The 18546-nt window shown below is 38.9% G+C and overlaps 1 protein-coding gene across 2 annotated transcripts in view; it reads left to right on the forward strand.

Moving 5' to 3' along the window:
- dgkb (diacylglycerol kinase, beta) overlaps window positions 1–18546 on the forward strand; it is a 729492-nt gene that overhangs the window by 109062 nt on the left and 601884 nt on the right. For both annotated transcript variants that reach the window (XM_060825438.1, XM_060825439.1), the window contains exon 4: window positions 2630–2758. In XM_060825438.1, the coding sequence (XP_060681421.1) occupies window positions 2630–2758 (129 nt within the window). The remainder of the gene's footprint in view (window positions 1–2629; window positions 2759–18546) is intronic.

An 18546-nucleotide genomic window follows, 5' to 3' on the forward strand; every position in this document is an offset into this window, starting at 1 on the left:
GTGGGGAAGTCCCTTATTGTTAATGAAATGTACATATAAACAATGCAGATGAGAATGTGAGGTGAGGGATGGTACAATGATTGGCTCGGTGGTTGAGACAGAAAAGAATAAGGTTTTAGGTTACAGGAGGATACAAACAGGTTGGTCAGATGAGTGAATGGAGTGAGTGGAGTTTAACAGCTAGATATAAGAGGTGATGCACTTTGGAAGAAATAAAGTTATAAAGGAGTACTCGATGAATGGCATGCCACTAAAGGTTCGGAGGAACAGAGATCTTCGGATGCTTGTCCATAGATCCCTAAAGGTAGCAAGGTAGCTTAAGGTAATTATGAAGATTCATCCTGTTGATTCCTGAGGAAGGTCAACTGTTCCACAGTGCCTGAACTGGCAGTTAATTCTGCAGGTGTTTCCTATCAAGGAGGAAGGCACGCCACTATCTACATCAGTGGAGCTGAGGTGGAGATGGTTGAGAGCATCAAATTCCTAGTAGTGACGATCACCAACAATCTGTTCAGGACCACTAGAAAATGCAATATTCAAGAAGGCACAGCGAACACCTCTTCTTTCTAGGGAGGCTACAGAAAATCAGTGTAAGAACCCTCACCTACTTTTACAGATGCTCCACAGAAAGCATACTATGTGGATGCATCATGGCTTGGTACAGCAACTGCTCTGCCTCGGACCATTAGGACCAACACAAAGTTGATAAACACAGCCCAGACCATCCATCCATCCATTGACTCCATCTACATTACTTGTTGCCACGGAAAGGCAACCAGCATCATCAAAGACCATGTCCACTCCGGTTATATTCTCTTCCAACCTCTTCCATCAGACAGAAGATACAAAAGCTTAAACGTATATACCAGGTTCAAGAACAGCTCCGTCCTCACTGTTATTAGATTTTTGAACGAACCTCTCAAATTTCAAATCTAAAGTTGATCTTGCTTTTTGTGCACCTTTGCAGCCATAACTTTGTATCCCTCGCTCTGTTTAATTGCCCAATGATCTTTTGATCTTTGCGTCTTTATATGTTATGATCTGCCTGTACTGCATACAAAACAAAACTTTTCACTGTACTTAAGTACATGTGACAATAATATATCAAAACAAATAATCGAGTGGTGCAGGACTCCTGCCGGCTTTTCCTGTTGCCTCAATTAAATCTCGTCCTAAATCTCAGGCTGACCTTCTCCAAGTTGGCAGTCAGTGAGCAATTCAGAAGATAAAAGCAAATTACTGTGGATGCTGGAATCTGAAACCAAAAGAGAAAATGCTGGAAAATCTCAGCAGGTCTGGCAGCATCTGTAAGGAGAGAAAAGAGCTGATGTTTCAAGTCTAACTGACCCTTTGACAAAGGGTCAGTAAGACTCAAAACATCAGCTCTTTTCTCTCCTTACAGATGCTGCCAGACCTGCTGAGATTTTCCAGCATTTTCTCTTTTGGAGCAATTCAGGATGAGAGAAATCAAACATTAGAAATGTTCCACCATTTCCTGGTGTAATCATGACTTTGTTTCACCTTGCTCTGTACTCGATAGACGAATATTAAAAATCACTACAAAGCTACTGAATGTCTTTAAAATATTTATTCATTTGTTATGTCTAATTTGTAATGTCTAATTTGTAATTTTTAACTTTGCCACGGTCTGATGTTCATTTTGACCATTTTGTTGAACAAAGGAAATTCTGTGAACGTATGAATTAAAATACATGTAAGCATCCAGGATCTCTGTTAGATCCCAGTCCTTGCTGCAATTCCTTCGGTTTTGGCAAATGAAGGTATGTTTGGCCTCACAGGGAGTGAAGATTCTGTTGCAGTCACAGTTCTCTGAACCTGAGAAAAATGCCTGATCTGAAACTTTAAAAAAACCTGATCAGATACAGGCAGATCTCACTATGTGATGCCTCTCTCAACTAGTTATTAAGAATGTATAATCTTATGTAGCTAATCTGCAGACTGTTACCCAAGCTCTATCAAAGCTATATGCAGAAATGTCCTGACTTGGAAAATGGGGTTATTGTCCAATTGTTTTAGGCTTGTTAATGGCTCCTAATTGGATGTCATAGTGAAGGACAGGAAGGGACTGTTCTGCACCTTGACCTAATACATCATTCACTGATACTATTGCAGCCAAGCTCTATATATTCTGCCTTTGCCTCATCTCCCATGAAATCTTTGTTCAGAAAAGAACCTAGCAGTGCCAGTTTTAAACTTAATACTTGGTCTCGCACCTATTATGTTTATAGAAGGATGTTCCAAGCTACTACCATCCTTTTGTATGAACAAATGCTTGCTAATTTCATTCAGATGTTCCAAGGCTCGACATGTAGATGAAAAAACATGAGGAGGCTAAGGAACGACCATTGAGGGACATTAGATTAAATGTAAAGAGAAACAAATCTTTGTTTTCTAATGCAAAACTTAATTTTAGTTTGTTTACAAACAAAATTAAAGCAGACATCTGTGCAACTGCATTGTTAAGCGTGAAATATAAACATTTTCATTCTAAAAATGTGTAGTAGTTCTGGCTAAGATCATGGGTGACATCTTTTCTCAAATGCAAAGCCATTTTTTTCCAGTTTTGATCATTTCTTTAAAAAGTAAATGTTCTTTATTTTATCTCTAGCCGATAGACTTTGATGGCTTCAAGCTGTTTATGAAAACATTCCTGGAGGCTGAGTTGCCTGATGATTTCTGTCAGCATCTGTTCATGTCATTCAAGAACAAGTCCTCCCTTCCAAGCCCTTCTTCACAGGCAAGAAATTCCAGCAGTTCCCCACTCCATGCAGGAGGTAAGTGACCAGGATCTCTAAATCAGCAGACCTTCCCTCTTTCTGTTGTCAGACTGCACAAACAACAGCTTGAATAGTCTTTAAAGGAGTAGCAAATCCATGATGATGAGGTGGGATATGAGACACGCTAGACTATTTTCATTGTCACAACTAAAGTTAAAAGGAAAATGATTAAGACTTTTTCTTTCATCTCAGGGTTTTTGATAGTCAAGTGAAAGGTAGTGAAAATGAAAAGAGCAAAAGCAATTTAATATTTACAGTTGAATGCTGGAAATTTGAAACAAAACAGAAAATGTTGGAATTACTTAGTAGACAAGCCACACACGTGGAGATTGAAACAGTTACTCATTGACTTGTCAGCTCTTTGATCCTGCAGCAGAACCTCATCTGTAGGTTTTGTGAATCATTGTTGATAGGTGACTGTACAATTGTTTGGGACTGGGGAGAAAGGTTAGCTGCGATTTTTTTTCCCCAAGAGAAGCTTGTTGGAGTATGAATTGCTTTTCCACAATAGGTGTTTGAGGTAGAGACAATTCAAGCTTTTAAGATTGAAATTCAATAAATAAATTAAGCCGAGGAAGAGACAGAAAGTGAAGTTCGAAGGCAGATGCATTTTGAATTGCTCCAGCTAAAAGCACTAAATTGAATGGCAACTATGCTACAAATTTCTGTGACATACATTGATTCTGTAATTCTGAATATATAATTAGTAAAAAGCTAACCAGTCGATTTAGACAAACTGACAGGTTAGACAGTTCAGAATATAAATCTTTGTCATGTGCAAAAACAGAACTAATTGTGCTAAATGTGCAGTGGGATAAAGAGTGTTGTAATTTAAACTAAAAGTAAACTAAACATTCCATCATTATTTAGGAGGGACCATAAATAAAGTACAATAATGTCTAAAGAGCCCATGCCAGTGTTGAAAATTCAAAATTTATGTTGCAGAATAAATCTGAGTACTCTACTTAATTTGTATACATATAATCCCAGCACCAACTTTTAAGATGGTGCCATTTAGTTTAGACTTATGTTCCTTATGTTTCCTATCAAATGCGCTACTCCATAATTCACTTCAATTTCATCAGCAATGTGTCTGCTCATTTCAACAGAATGTCGGTGACTTGTGAATTTTATGACATTCTGTATTGATAATTTCAGTTGAGTTTTGTATCAACTGCAAACATTGAAACTAGACTCTGTAGACCCATTCTGTAGACCCAAGTCAATTTCGAGCAATGATTCTATTATTGATCGCTGCAAAATATAATTTGCTGCTATCTGTGCCAATTTTGCATCTGTGCTGCCACTATCCATTTAGTCCGACTGGCAAATGCTTTTGATAGCAGCTCTATTGCTAATGAAGAAGGTAGTTAAACAGGTAGTTGGAGTTAATTGATTAATTGTCTAGTCAGATATACAGGGGGAAATGTAGCAAGTAAATTGTAGAAAATGATGTTAGACTGATTAGTTAATAAACTCTAACCATAAAGCAGGATGTTTTGTTTCCAGCCTGGCTTACTACCTTGGGAATGGGTTGATCTTGATAATAGGGTGATTCCTAATACTGAAGATTTAAAACTAAGTTTTCTCCTCTTTCCAGACTGAAGGACCTAATGTTGCTGCTTTTGAGAAGAATGTTTGATTGAAAACAAGTGTGAAGTGTCAGAATAGGATTTCACATTAATTATGTGTGAAGTTGAATCTTAGGATTAGTGGAAAAATTTAAGGAAATACATGGACATGGGTTATGTCCATACCAAATCAAAATTAAACAGAAGTATAACCTTGTCACTCATTCTTCCTCTGAGGAACAGGATAAGATGTAAACAATTATCAAAGCTAGAGGCTCAAGCTTTGGACACTGGGGAAGCTTTGGACAATTTATGATCACTTATGGGCAAAATATATGGGAAATATGACCTAAATTCATCTGATGTTTGGTCAAGTATTGATAAATTTAGAAAGTCACACAATTAATCCATAAAAGAGTATGGAATGAAATTTTAAAATCTGTTTGGAGGTTCCCATCTCAGAATTTGAAATTTAAATTGTTGGATATATTAACGTGTAAAACATAGACTCCTTATTAACTGTAGTTAGACTTCCAAAAGCATTTTTTTTCTGGAACAAATTTCGGGAGCCATAAATAAATAAATAAATAATCCTGGGATAACTTTTATTACCAGTGGCAGCCATGACACAAAAAGGACATTCAGCTGTACTGCATACAATAGAGGGTTCAATAGCAGTGTTATGTGATCCCACCCAGATACAGGCTAAAAGCTTCAAAACCAAATGAGAATTATTACTAGAGTGAGAATGTTAATACTTCTACTTGATTCATCCATCCTCTTGGTTACAGTTAGGTAAATTTAAAAAGGATGCCTTCTCTTGTGGATTACGTTTTCTCAGACCTAAATGAACTGATGTTTTAAAGGAGTCAGTTTAACCTGGGTTTCTTCTATTAACAAAATTAATTACTTGTTAGTAAATACTAATGTAAACAAAAAGCGAGTCTAAAAAAGAGAATCTTTCAAAAGCAAATGTTAGACCATGCAGATTCTGAATTGTTTGCAAAGAGCAGCTCGTTGAATATGGGGGTTTCAAGATCTTTACTGCATATTGGTTGAGATTATATAATTCTGATTTTTTTCAACAGTGGTTGGATTTAGCATGGGGGAAGAGCCCTTTTGTTGTCCCTTTTCCTCTTGTCAGGCTAATTAAACACAGAGTGACAGAGTCTTTGCCTGTAATGTAGGGGTGATGGGGGAATCATTCTTTGAATATGCCTTTCATATTATGCCAAGAGTTGAACCCAGGCTAGCGTGCACAAGAATGTTCAGTTCCACTAGTACACTCCAGTAGAGTTTAAACTGGCCTTTTAACCCCTTCCTTATATATTATTCAATGGGAAATCACAAAATATGGCTGCAATTTGGGACATAAACCACAGGTGGTCACTTACTTGTGAGTAAGAGTTTGTTAGCCCTTTGTTACATTTGTAGTCATAAGAGATCACTGTCCAATCTGTTTTGGCTGGCTTCTTTTGAAGGGCAGTTGTTTGAATTTCTCTTTGCATCCATAGATATGAAATTCTATGGTTCTTGGTATCTAGGTAGCCATTAAATCTACATCTGATTTTTCTCTATCATCCCTTCATTAAAGTAAAAACATTTCGGAATTACAATTAAAATGGTTTCCAGTATGTTGGAGTAGTAGTCAAGACATCTTACAGCATGGCAACTAATCTGTTAGAATGCACGTCTTAAGCTTAACTGGCAGATGATCACACAGTTGGAGAGCCTCAACACTTCATTTAGTTGAAGCACTATGTATTTGGGTTACACATATATTGGACAACTATGACAATGAGATTATGACAGATGAAACACTGACTGAATGTGGATAAAATGATACAAGGAGGAAAGAAAAGCCAGAAGGGGTCAGTGAATGGAGGATTGGCACCATTATAGAGAGAGCAGGGAAGATAAAGGATAGATTCAAATGTTTGGCTAATTGTGTAAGAAAAAGGGATATGAGGTAAGATTTATGGATTGGCAAAATGAGGTAAAGGTGTGGAATGCCAGAAAATGCAGTGTGAGATCAGAATAGAGACTAACAAATGAACAGAGCCGTAAGAAGAGATGAGAATGTAAGAAAGGAATTCTGATCATATTGGAGAGAGAGCTTGTTGTAGTAGCAATCCAGAACAAAATAAGAGGGCAAGTAGTTGTCATACTTTGATAGGAGCAGACTGGAAATGCTTCAGAAGTAGAAGCCCTTATCGCTAATTTGTTTGTAGTTCCTGAAATCTCTTGAACATAAGTTGATAAAGAATGCCAAACAACAATAGCTGAAGAGCTGTAAATAACTTGGCTTATATATTCAGGTAGCAGAGAAGGGACAGCCAGTCTTACCATATAGAGAGAAATCTTGATTATCTGAAGGGCATGGGTGGGCATATCTCATTCGGATTAATTGAATGCTGGATAACATAGTTTATAGAACATAGAATATTACAGCGCAGTACAAGCCCTTCAGCCCTCGATGTTGCGCTGACCAGTCATACCAATCTGAAGCCCATCTAACCTACTCTATTTCATGTACATTCATATGTTTGTCCAATGATGACTTAAATGTACTTAAAGTTGGCGAATCTACTACCATTGCAGGCAAAGCATTCCATACCCTTACTACTCTCTGAGTAAAGAAACTACTCTGACATCTGTCCTATATCTATCACTCCTCAATTTAAAGCTATGCTCCTCGTGCTCGCTGTCACCATACTTGGAAAAAGGCTCTCCCTGTCCACCCTATCAATAGACAATAGGTGTAGGAGTAGGCCATTCTGCCCTTCAAGCCTGCGCCACCATTCAATATGATCACGGCTGATCATCCTTAATCAGTATCCTGTTCCTGCCTTATCTCCATAACCCTTGATTCCACTATCTTTGAGAGCTCTATCCAACTCTTTCTTAAATGAATCCAGAGACTGGGCCTCCACTGCCCACTGGGGCAGAGCATTCCACACAGCCACCACACTCTGGGTGAAGAAGTTTCTCCTCATCTCTGTCCTAAATGGTCTACCCCATATTTTTAAGCTGTGTCCTCTGGTTCGGCACTCACCCATCAGTGGAAACATGTTTCCTGCCTCCAGAGTGTCCAATCCTTTAATAATCTTATATGTCTCAATCAGATCCCCTCTCAGTCTTCTAAACTCAAGGGTATACAAGCCCCAGTCGCTCCAGTCTTTCAGTGTAAAGTAATCCTGCCATTCCAGGAATTGACCTCGTGAACCTATGCTGCACTCCCTCAATAGCCAGAATGTCTTTCCTCAAATTTGGAGACCAGAACTGCACACAGTATTCCAGATATGGTCTCACCAGGGCCCTGTACAGCTGAAGAAGAACCTCTTTGCTTCTATACTCAATCCCTCTTGTTATGAAGGCCAGCATGCTATTAGCCTTCTTCACTACCTGCTGTTCCTGCATGCTTACCTTCATTGACTGGTGTACAAGAACACCCAGATCTCTCTGTACTGCCCCTTTTACCTAAATTGATTCCATTTAGGTAGTAATTTGCCTTCCTGTTCTTGACACCAAAGTAGATAACCATACATTTATCCACATTAAGCTGCATCTGCCATGCATCTGACCATTCACCTAACTTGTCCAGGTCACCCTGTAATCTCCTAACATCCTCATCACATTTCACCCTGCTACCCAGCTTAGTATCATCAGCAAATTTGCTAATGTTATTGCTAATACCATCTTCTATATCATTAACATATATTGTAAAAAGCTGCGGTCCCAGTACTGATCCCTGCAGTACCCCACTGGTCACTGCCTGCCATTCTGAATTGGAGCCGTTTATCACTACTCTTTGTTTCCTATCAGCCAACCAACTTTCAATCCAAGTTAGTACTTTGCCCCCACTAAGCTCCTATGTGGGACTTTATCAAAAGCTTTCTGAAAATCCAGATACACTACATCTACTGGATCTCCCTCGTCCACCTTCAGAGTTACATCCTTAAAAAATTCCAGAAGATTAGTCAAGCAAGATTTCCCCTTCATAAATCCATGCTGACTCTGACCTATCCTGTTACTACTATCCAGATGTGTCGTAATTTCATCCTTTATATTAGTCTCCAGCATCTTTCCCACCACTGAGGTCAGACTAACTGGTCTATAATTTCCTGTTTTCTCTCTCCCACCTTTCTTAAAAAGTGGTACAACATTAGCCACCCTCCAATCCACAGGAACTGATCCTGAATCTATCTAATCCTCTAATTATCTTATATGTCTCTTTTAAGTCACCTCTCAACCTTCTTCTCTCCAATGAAAACAGCTTCAAGTCCCTCAGCATTTCCTCATAAGATCTCCCCTCCATACCAGGCAACATCCTAGTAAATCTTCTCTGCGCCCTTTCCAAAGCTTCCACATCCTTCTTATAATGCGGTGACCAGAACTGTACACAATACTCCAAGTGCGGCCACACCAGAGTTTTGTACAGCTGTAGCATAACCTCATGGTTCCGGAACTCGATCCCCCTGGTAATAAAAGCTAAAACACTGTATACTTTCTTTACAACTCTCAACCTGTGTGGCCAAGCATTAGGACTTTGCAATTCTTGCTGGATAATCTGAAATTCGGACAATTGAATGCCAGGTAATCGAGGTTCCTCTGCAAATAGATAAGCCTGTTTTTAAAAAATAAAATGCTCCATGATGGGACTTACAAGACTGAAGCCAAACTAATGGTATGGAGTTTTAAGGAGAAAATTGCAATCATCATATTGGAGTAGTTTCCCTTACTGCAGAAAAAGTGATCTTGAAGATCACCTCAATTTTTTCCAGGGTGAAAAGTTTCAAAGCTAAGTATACTTGAATGAACCAAAAGAAGCAAGTGACATAGAAAGAAGCTATGGAAATTAAACATGATTTTCTGAGCTGAATAATGGAGCAAGGGCATGGTCTTTTTCTGACTTGTACATATGTTGCATTCAGTTTACAGCTGTACGTCTTTGTGATACACATCAATGATATTCGGTCAGGAATCTGTGTGTTGTGTGAAGTAAAAAGGAAGTTTAAAATTGGAAGTCCAATTTCAGAGCCTTTTAAGTATATACGGTTGGACATTAAGCACAATAGGTCAGGCATGATTTTGGATGAATAGCCTTAATTAGGAAGTGGGACTCTGCTAATTGAATTGGGCCAGTTTCTCTTAAAATTTTGCATTTGGGGAGAAATCTTCAGTTTGGAAGCATGTTTGTGTAGTTAAACCAGTTGTGCAGCCAGAGTAGACTCAGTGCTGGTTATGAGATATTGGAATTGAATAGTGTAGTTGAGGAAGCCTTGAAAGCAAATAAACATTTAAAAGAATTAAATCCAGAAAAATACACTTACCTGTTTAAGGCCATGGATGACAAAGAAGTTATGAAGCTCATTTTTTCGGTTCTCCTTCACATGCCAATATTCTGGATAATGATTTGAATATGCAGGATTTCTCAGGTTATGAATATGCACATTAGGCCATTTGACCTCTCAGCCCTGCTCTGAGATTCAATTAGATCATGGGTTTTTTCTTATTTGAATTTCACATTTCAATCTATCCCTTTTCTTCCCTTGTTTAACCAAAATTTATCTACAATGAAAATTAGATATGATGGACAAATTTAGCAAATTTTGTGCAGAGAAAAATCAGGTTATATTTTGAGCCAAAACTCTACTTTCAAATATATATATATATATAGATAGCCAAACATGGCTGAGGATGTAAATTGTAAATCATATAAGTGCTGTAACATTGTACTTTTTTAAAAGCTTTACATAAATATGTGCATTTTCCAATTTTCTAAAAGAAATGATATACAACTGCAATCCAAGAAAATAGTTCCCATAGAATGTTATGTGGATTACCAGTCACTTTGGAACAACATAGATTTGACACATGGTGTTGCTGAAAAATAGTTGAGGGTTGACCATAATGAAGAAAATGTTAGAAAGAGAACAGATTTCCAAAAGGAAATGGGTTGTTGCTAATCATCAGTCAGATTGTTTCACAGAAAAAAAGTGCTTGCTCCAATCAATTATTGGACAATCTCAAAGAATGATGCCTGATGATGTAATGAATTTTTTTTTGTTTAAGTCACTTTGTGATTAACCATGCTGTTATTTGTTTTAAAAAAAGTGTTCTGGTTTGCAATCAATAATTTGCTGGTCTGTAGGTGGTTTGAATCGCTCCCAGATCCCTGGTTCTTATTTAGGGAATGTGAAATGATGATTGCAGGTGTTTCAGGGCAAAAACATCTGTGTTCATTTAATTACAAAAAGGTAAGTATAATGCAAGAAATACCGGTAAACGCACTAAACAGTAAAATTAGCACTATCATTTATATGGACAGTAATTAAATACACCATTAAATTAAGGACCGATTAAAGACTGTTGGAATTGAGACATCAGTTTTTATCAGACATTTTAATCAGGCATCCTAGTCTTGGGGTCCCATGCACTGTCATCACTCACCTTTGCTTCCCTGCTAGCTGGGTCAGAAATCTTGGGACCGAGGGAGTTTAAGATCACTACTGAGGAAAACACGATTTTGAAGTCCAACTTGCTGTTGAGATTCTCTTGGTTGGGAACCAGCGCATGTCTGGAAACTCTTGTTCGAATAGCGCTTGGTTGGCTGCCACTGTCTCAGATGTCCTTTGTTGCAATGTGGCCCTTGGTTTGGCTTCACGATTCAGCTTCTCTGTTCAGCCTCTGTTGTCCGAAGCTGCTCATTGGTGCTGAAAGACTATGGGGACGCTGTTAGGGAAGAAAAGGCTCTCCCCCAGTTGAGATTGGGGCTGGTAGTTATACAGAATATGTGCTCCGTTCTCTCCCCTCAAATCTGTGTCGTCCAATTGGGTTTCTGATTTTCCTTCTGAAGTCAATTGGCTTCCTGAAAGTTAAGAGAATGGATAAATGAATTTTAATTCAAGTTAAGTGTTCGGTCTCTGTACAGGCCCCATACTATTTGTGCTGGGTAGCCCAAGGTGTAAAAATTTGTTTCAGTCCAGAGTGTTAGGTTTGGTTGATTGCTCTCTTGGAGTAGAGGTGTACATTGCCATGCCAGGCTAAACATGGTTTCAGGCAGCCATCTGTGTGTTTGTGTATCTTTCCCAGCACTCAGCATAGGTATTCCATTTATTTTGAGAAGTTTTGAAAAGTGTAGTGTCTTGTCCAGTATTTAAGATGACGGGATTTTTGCACAATCCTACAGATATAGAAATATAGGTTGACTGTATTATATAGAATATCAAAAGTATGTTATTGATCAGTTTTATTAAAATATAAAGTTTAGATTATGGAAGAGAAGATAAGTTTCTCGAACCCCTGATAAAACCAGAGACAATAGGAATTTGGAGAAAAGTTCTCTGCAGATTGGTATCATGCAGAGCACAGAGGAAGATAATTCAATAATCTCAACCCAAGATAACACTGTAGGAGTTTCTCAGTGTAGTGTCTAAAGTCCAATCATCAGCATCGTCGTCGTCGTTGTCATCACCGCCACCACCATCATCATCACCACCACCATCACCATCACCATCATCACCATTGACTTTATTTTGATTTATAAGGTCAGTGCCCTTATGCAACAAGAACTGGACATCATCCAAGTTAGGGCTGATAGTGGCAAGTACCTTTCACCACCCACAGAGGGCTGGGCAATGACCATCGCCAGTGAGAGCCTAACAATTGCCCTTTGACATTCAGTCATTATTGTTGGTGAATTCAGTGGTGATAATGTTGTTAAAGATTACTGTTGACAAGAAACTGAATTGGGCAAGTCACAAAAATACTCAGTACAAGAACAGATCAGAGGTTAGAAATTCTATGGCAAATAACTCTCCCCATATCCCCAATGTTTGTCCATCAACTACAGGTTAGATGGCATTATTTCCATTTGCCTGGAGGAGTGCAGCCCTAACCACACTCAGGAAGTTTGATACCATCCAGGCAAAAGAGATCACTTGATGAACATTTCATCCACCACTTTCAAAATTCATTCTATTGTGTGCTACCTACAAGATGCACTAGCAATTCATCTGTGATCTTACACTGCATCTTCCAAACCAATGACTTTTACCACCTAGATGGACAGGAGCAGCAAATGCAAGGAAATATCAATATCTCAACATTCCCCTATAAACCAGAGACCGTCCTGCCTTGAAGCTGCATCACTATGCATTCAGTGCTACTAGATCAAACTTCTGAAACATCCTTCCTAAAATCACTGTTTGTGTTCCTTCATACCAAGAACTGGAGCAATTCAAGAAGGCAGCTCAATGCTGCCTTATTGAGGACAGTTAGAGATGATGTAGCATGATGTAGTAATAGATATTGCATGAATAAGCTTCTAAAAAAAATACAATTCTCCCAGTAGCAGACAATGTGGGAACAGTCTTGATACCAGAAGGCAGTTAATGATCACATAAGGGCATTTTTCCACCAACCCTTGAACTCCACCAGCGGTGGAGAAGCACAATCTGCCATATTGAAGTCCAGTAAAACCTTGGAGTCACCTGATGTGCTTTGAGATAGTGGAGTCCTTCTGATTGGGATCCATGTAGCCCAAAGAAGAGCCCTTGGGTGGTGAGGGCTAGTCTTCCAAAAACACTTTGCCAATCTCACGAACCACATCTTTCTCATTCTTACCAAGGTTTGACTGATTTGCCCTGGCAACCCAAACTCCTATTACCTAGGGTCCATGATGCAGTCTCCAAGCTGGGCAGAGCTGCAGCATTCTTCCATGTGAACAGTGCCATTGCTGGGACTGAAGAGATGTCAGCCCTCTGGCCAACAATGCTTGGAGGTAAAGCATTTACCTTTAAGAGACAGTTACTCCATGCAGGCAACTAACGGATTCCCATAAAATCAAATTGTCCCTGGTTTTGCCTCTTCACAAAAGTTTTCTTCTCATCCTTAAACAACTCCACCTTTCCTTTGACTTTCCTTGACTATGTTTGCATTTATAAAAGCTTTATTATCTGGTCTATCATTCTCTGTTTTATATAATTTGTTTGCTCCTCTTAATCCCTTTTTATTCTCTGTATTTTCTTTATTGAGGGCTGTGTTTTTAAAGATATTGTTAACTTGACAGTATCACTAGTAACATTATCTGATTTTTACATTTATGATTTTAGTCCTTAAAGGAGCTCTCCTTTTAGATGCTTATCCCTTCTCCTCAGGAATTCTAAACCTGGATCAACCTGACTTTGAAGGCTTACCATTATTTCACTTCCCAACTTTGGATTACAACCTGGACCAGATTTATTTTCAATTCCCCTCTAGTTGATTACTTTTGTTCCTGACTTTAACATGTCCTTTGAACAATTATTTGAAATTGTGCTCACTGTTCTCCAAGAGCCTCCCACTGAAACATTTGCACTTATCCACCTCATTCCACCAGCACTGCTTTCTTATGGAATCACCATTTGATCAAGACAGTGTTCTCAGAAATATTGAGAGTTCCTTTGACTGTCACTATTCTAGAATATGCTAGTAGTGATGAAATCCTCTATTAACCCTATTCTGTAATTCTTAAATCTTTCTGATTTATTTCCAATCAATTCCTTTGTTGTCTTCTCATTCATTTGTGCTGTATCATGTAATAGCATTTTAGCTCTTCTCTTTTTCCGTAATTATGACTAATTCAATTCCAATGAGAATTTCATTCACCTAGCACTACCTGTGGTAGCATTACACAGGCTTACTTCATTACATCACAGGAAATTAATAACTTGTAGCTAGGAATATTAAGTTAACAAATTCTCCTCCTTTAAGCCAGGTCTTTATTAGTCCAACAATAAGCTAAAGCAATACAGGGGACTGTGCCTGCACCTCAGCCATCCTTCCTGATTATGGACAGTACAGGAACATACATGTATAAGAACACAAATATAATGCTGCATTCTTCTGCCCCTTCTGATTCTCCCTGTTTCTCAGCCATGCTTTATGGTACTACTAGTTGTCTTTCCAGTTCACTCCAGGACAGTGAGATCAGTACAGAGGCAGGAGGAGTCTGATCAAAGTGGATGGTTGCACCTCAATCAAGCTGGAACCAATTTTCTCTGAGATAGATTAACTTGTATTGAGAGAGTGTTTAAATTGAATTGGCAAGGGGATGGACACCAAATGAAAATTAGAGAGAAGAATCAAGATGCATTAGAACTGGAAAGACAATCAGTAGTAGCATAAAGCTTTTTGTCAGTATTCACTCAGGAACAGGACACTGTTGCTGATGTGAATATTGAGTCACAAGTGATTAGAATGGATGACCTTGAGGTACGTAGGGAAGAGGTCTGGGGAATACTGGAAAGGATGAAAATAGATAAGTCCCCTGGGCCTGATGGCATTTATCCTAGGATCCTCTGGGAAGCTAAGGAGGAGATAGCAGAGCCATTGGCCTTGATTTTTATGTCGTCATTGTCTACGGGAATAGTGCCAGAAGACTGGAGGATAGCGAATGTGGTCCCCTTGTTCAAGAAGGGGAGTAGGGACAGCCCGAGTAACTATAGGCCAGTGAGTCTCACTTCTGTTGTGGGCAAAGTCTTAGAGAGAATTGTAAGGGATAGGATTTATGAACATCTGGATAGGAATAATGTGATCAAGGATTGTCAGCATGGTTTTGTGAAGGGCAGGTCATGCCTCACAAACCTTATTGAGTTCTTTGAGAAGGTGACCAAGGAAGTGGACGAGGGTAAAGCAGTAGATGTGGTGTATATGGATTTTAGCAAGGCGTTCGATAAGGTTCCCCATGGTAGGCTAATGCAAAAACTACGGAGGTATGGCATTGAGGGTGCATTAGAGGTTTGGATTAGGAATTGGCTGACTGGAAGGAGACAGAGGGTAGTAGTTGATGGACTAGGTTCATCTTGGAGTGCAGTTACCAGTGGTGTTCCACAAGGATCTGTTTTGGGACCATTGCTGTTTGTCATTTTTATAAATGACCTAGAGGAGGGGCTTGAAAGCTGGGTGAGCAAGTTTGCGGATGACACGAAAGTCAGTGGAGTTGTGGACAGCGAAGAAGGATGTGGCAGGTTACAGCGGGATATAGATAAGTTGCAGAGCTGGGCAGAAAGGTGGCAAATGGAGTTCAATGTAGCTAAGTGTGAAGTCATTCACTTTGGTAGGAGTAACAAGAAGATGGATTACTGGGCTAATGGTAGGCTACTTGGTAGTGTGGATGAGCAGAGGGATCTTGGTGTCCATGTACACAGATCTTTGAAAGTTGCCACCCAGATAAATAGTGCTGTGAAGAAGGCATATGGTGTACTGGGCTTTATTGGTAGAGGAATTGAGTTCCGGAGTCCTGAGGTCATGTTGCAGTTGTATAAGACTCTGGTGCGGCCTCATCTAAAGTATTGTGTGCAGTTTTGGTCGCCATACTATAGAAAGGACGTGGAGGCATTGGAACGAGTGCAGAGGAAGTTTACCAGGATGTTGCCTGGCATGGTAGGAAGATCGTATGAGGAAAGGCTGAGGCACTTGGGGCTGTTCTCATTGGAGAGAAGAAGGTTTAGGGGAGATTTGATAGAGGTGTACAAGATGATTAGGGGTTTAGATAGGGTTGACAGTGAGAACCTTTTTCCGCTAATGGAGTCAGCTGTTACTAGGGGACACAGCTTTAAATTAAGGGGTGGTAGGTATAGGACAGATGTTAGGGGTAGATTCTTTACTCAGCGGGTTGTGAGTTCATGGAATGCCCTGCCAGTAGCAGTGGTGGCCTCTCCCTCTTTATGGTCATTTAAGCGGGCATTGGATAAGCATATGGAGGTTATTGGGCTAGTGTAGGTTAGGTAGGCTTTGGTAGGCTTTGGTCGGCGCAACATTGAGGGCCGAAGGGCCTGTACTGCGCTGTATTTTTCTATGTTCTATGTAAAGCATGGTTGAGAAATAGGGAGAATCAGAAGGAGCAGAAGAATGCAGCGTTATGGCTGCAAAGAAAGAGCACAAAGACTGAGATCAACATGAAATTTAAAATGTAAGGTGAACAGCAATTTCTGATTTTGTTCCTGGTTATTTGTACATTTGATGCTGCCCATTAGTTTGAAGAATTTGATATCACCTTCCCTTCTATATCAAATACTTGCCCACAGCAAATTTTGATTGCCACTGTGTAATAAGGCATTTCATTGAACAGATAACCTCATTCTGCCCTGTGATATAAGTTTTTATTGTCACTTTTTTTCTCGTCCATTGTGTATACTCTGGACATAAGGAACCCAAGGCAGTTCTAGCAACAGAAAGTACCAATTGCTTCTATTAAAGCAAAGTCCCCTTCAAAGATATTGCAAGAATCTTACAATGCTTACAATAACAATTGACCGCTTTCATGTTTTCAGGCTAAAAGAGATGATCAGCTCATTCTGCCTCAACTTCTGATTGTTGATTAGTTGACCTCTTCCCCAAGCTTGCTGGGAGGCAAGTTGTTTTATACACTGGCCGCACAAAGAAGCTATACATTCAAAGTCTTTGACACTATCCAGTCTCTAATTTTTGACTACTGTCAAACATTACAACTGTGTCATGTTTTCAAAATTAGTTAGATCAATTAACTCGTTAAGACATGCTTATGTCCTCTTGGAAAATGGCTTCAATGAAGATGTACTCACTGTTTGTTACTTCAATGTCAGCCAATCAGCAGTAAGATATTTACATCGCACAATTCCATGACAATTACAAATTCAGCTGATTAAAAAGTCCAATTTATCACATCTGAATCACTGTATCTATTTTAAACAGCTTTTCAAAATGTTACTGTGACATTTCAGTCTATTATTGTTGAGTTACAAGGTTTGACGTAAATACATAGCACACATTCCTTCAGCAGAACATAAACATGTTAAAAGCCAGTGACCTCTTTCTGATAATTAGGTCATCATCAAATTCCATATTTTCTCCTCACTTCATTATCATTTATCTTAACTTTATATCTGCCAACCAAGCCAGTTTTATGTTAATATTGACAATTTGTACAATTTTGTTTGCATCCTTCAATGATTTTGAACTGTAGTTCTGAATATTGTGCCCAGTTGCTTTGCAAAGAGCTGAGAGACAAATACTTTGTGGAGAGATTAAATCATGTTTCTCCCCTAAATCGGAAAACGTACAAGTCCATTTTTTGCTAAACTGTCCGAGTCTCGCTGCAACAGAAATGTTGAAGTGTTTCAAAATCCAGATAAACTGCTGGATGAATTCAGTGTTAAAAAGACATGTTTGCAGTGTTTAAATTGCTGGCCGGCCTTAGTAATTATTGTTGCCAGTTACTGGGAAGGTGCCTTGCAGCACATTCGTTTTCTTGTGGTTCTCCCACATTATACTTGTTACAAAGTATGTTGGTAAATAAGATAAATAACTCGCTCCCTTCTGGCACTATTGTTGCTGTGTTTTATGGAGCTGTTTAATTTAAAATTTCACAAGTGATAAAAGAACTGTCTATTGCACTGTTAGACTGTGACCATCTTGAAACTCATTCACTTCTAACAGTACTGCTACCAGCTCTTGCCTGTTTGTATACCTGTGGCTAAACTTCACCTGTGAGTGAGAATTTCACATTCTCTGAATCACTTGTGAAAACACCCAATGATGCCAAAATTCTATTCCTGTGATCAATGGTGGAAATAGTGCAGCTGAAAGTGTTGTTAATTATTATCTTCAAATGTGGGTGTTGTTGCTGTATTACGTAGAGCTTGCATTGAAACTTGTGGCTTGACCCTTATAGTTCCTAACTTGAGCATACTGTACAAGTCAGATATTTGTTAAGATCTGGCTTGTTCGATCATAATCATGTATAGAAAGTAATATATAGGAGAAGCAAGTATAAAAAGATAGGTCACAAAGGACTGTACAATTAAACTGAAATGTCAAATTAATCTTTACAAATTTAAGAAAAAAACAATAATGACTGAGTCAGTATAATGAACAATTGAAATTATGGTTCGAAACAGTATGTCATGCCACCTTAAATGCTATCCACATTTTTAACCTGGCTTCACCTTTTTGCAGAAGTTTTGAAAGGCTTTTAAACATTCTCATATTCTAGAAGACAGTTCCTTTTTATTCTGTGTCTGGCTGCACAGGCTACAGTTCAGGTAAATGGTATAATCCTACTATCATGAGCTCCAAGTTCAAGTCAGTCCCATGCTATGATCTGTGAGATGGATATAGACACTCCATTGGCATATTATCCGTCATTGGACTTT

The sequence above is a fragment of the Hemiscyllium ocellatum genome, chromosome 5 (assembly GCF_020745735.1).
Source record: "Hemiscyllium ocellatum isolate sHemOce1 chromosome 5, sHemOce1.pat.X.cur, whole genome shotgun sequence".
In the NCBI taxonomy this organism is placed as follows: Eukaryota; Metazoa; Chordata; class Chondrichthyes; order Orectolobiformes; family Hemiscylliidae; genus Hemiscyllium; species Hemiscyllium ocellatum.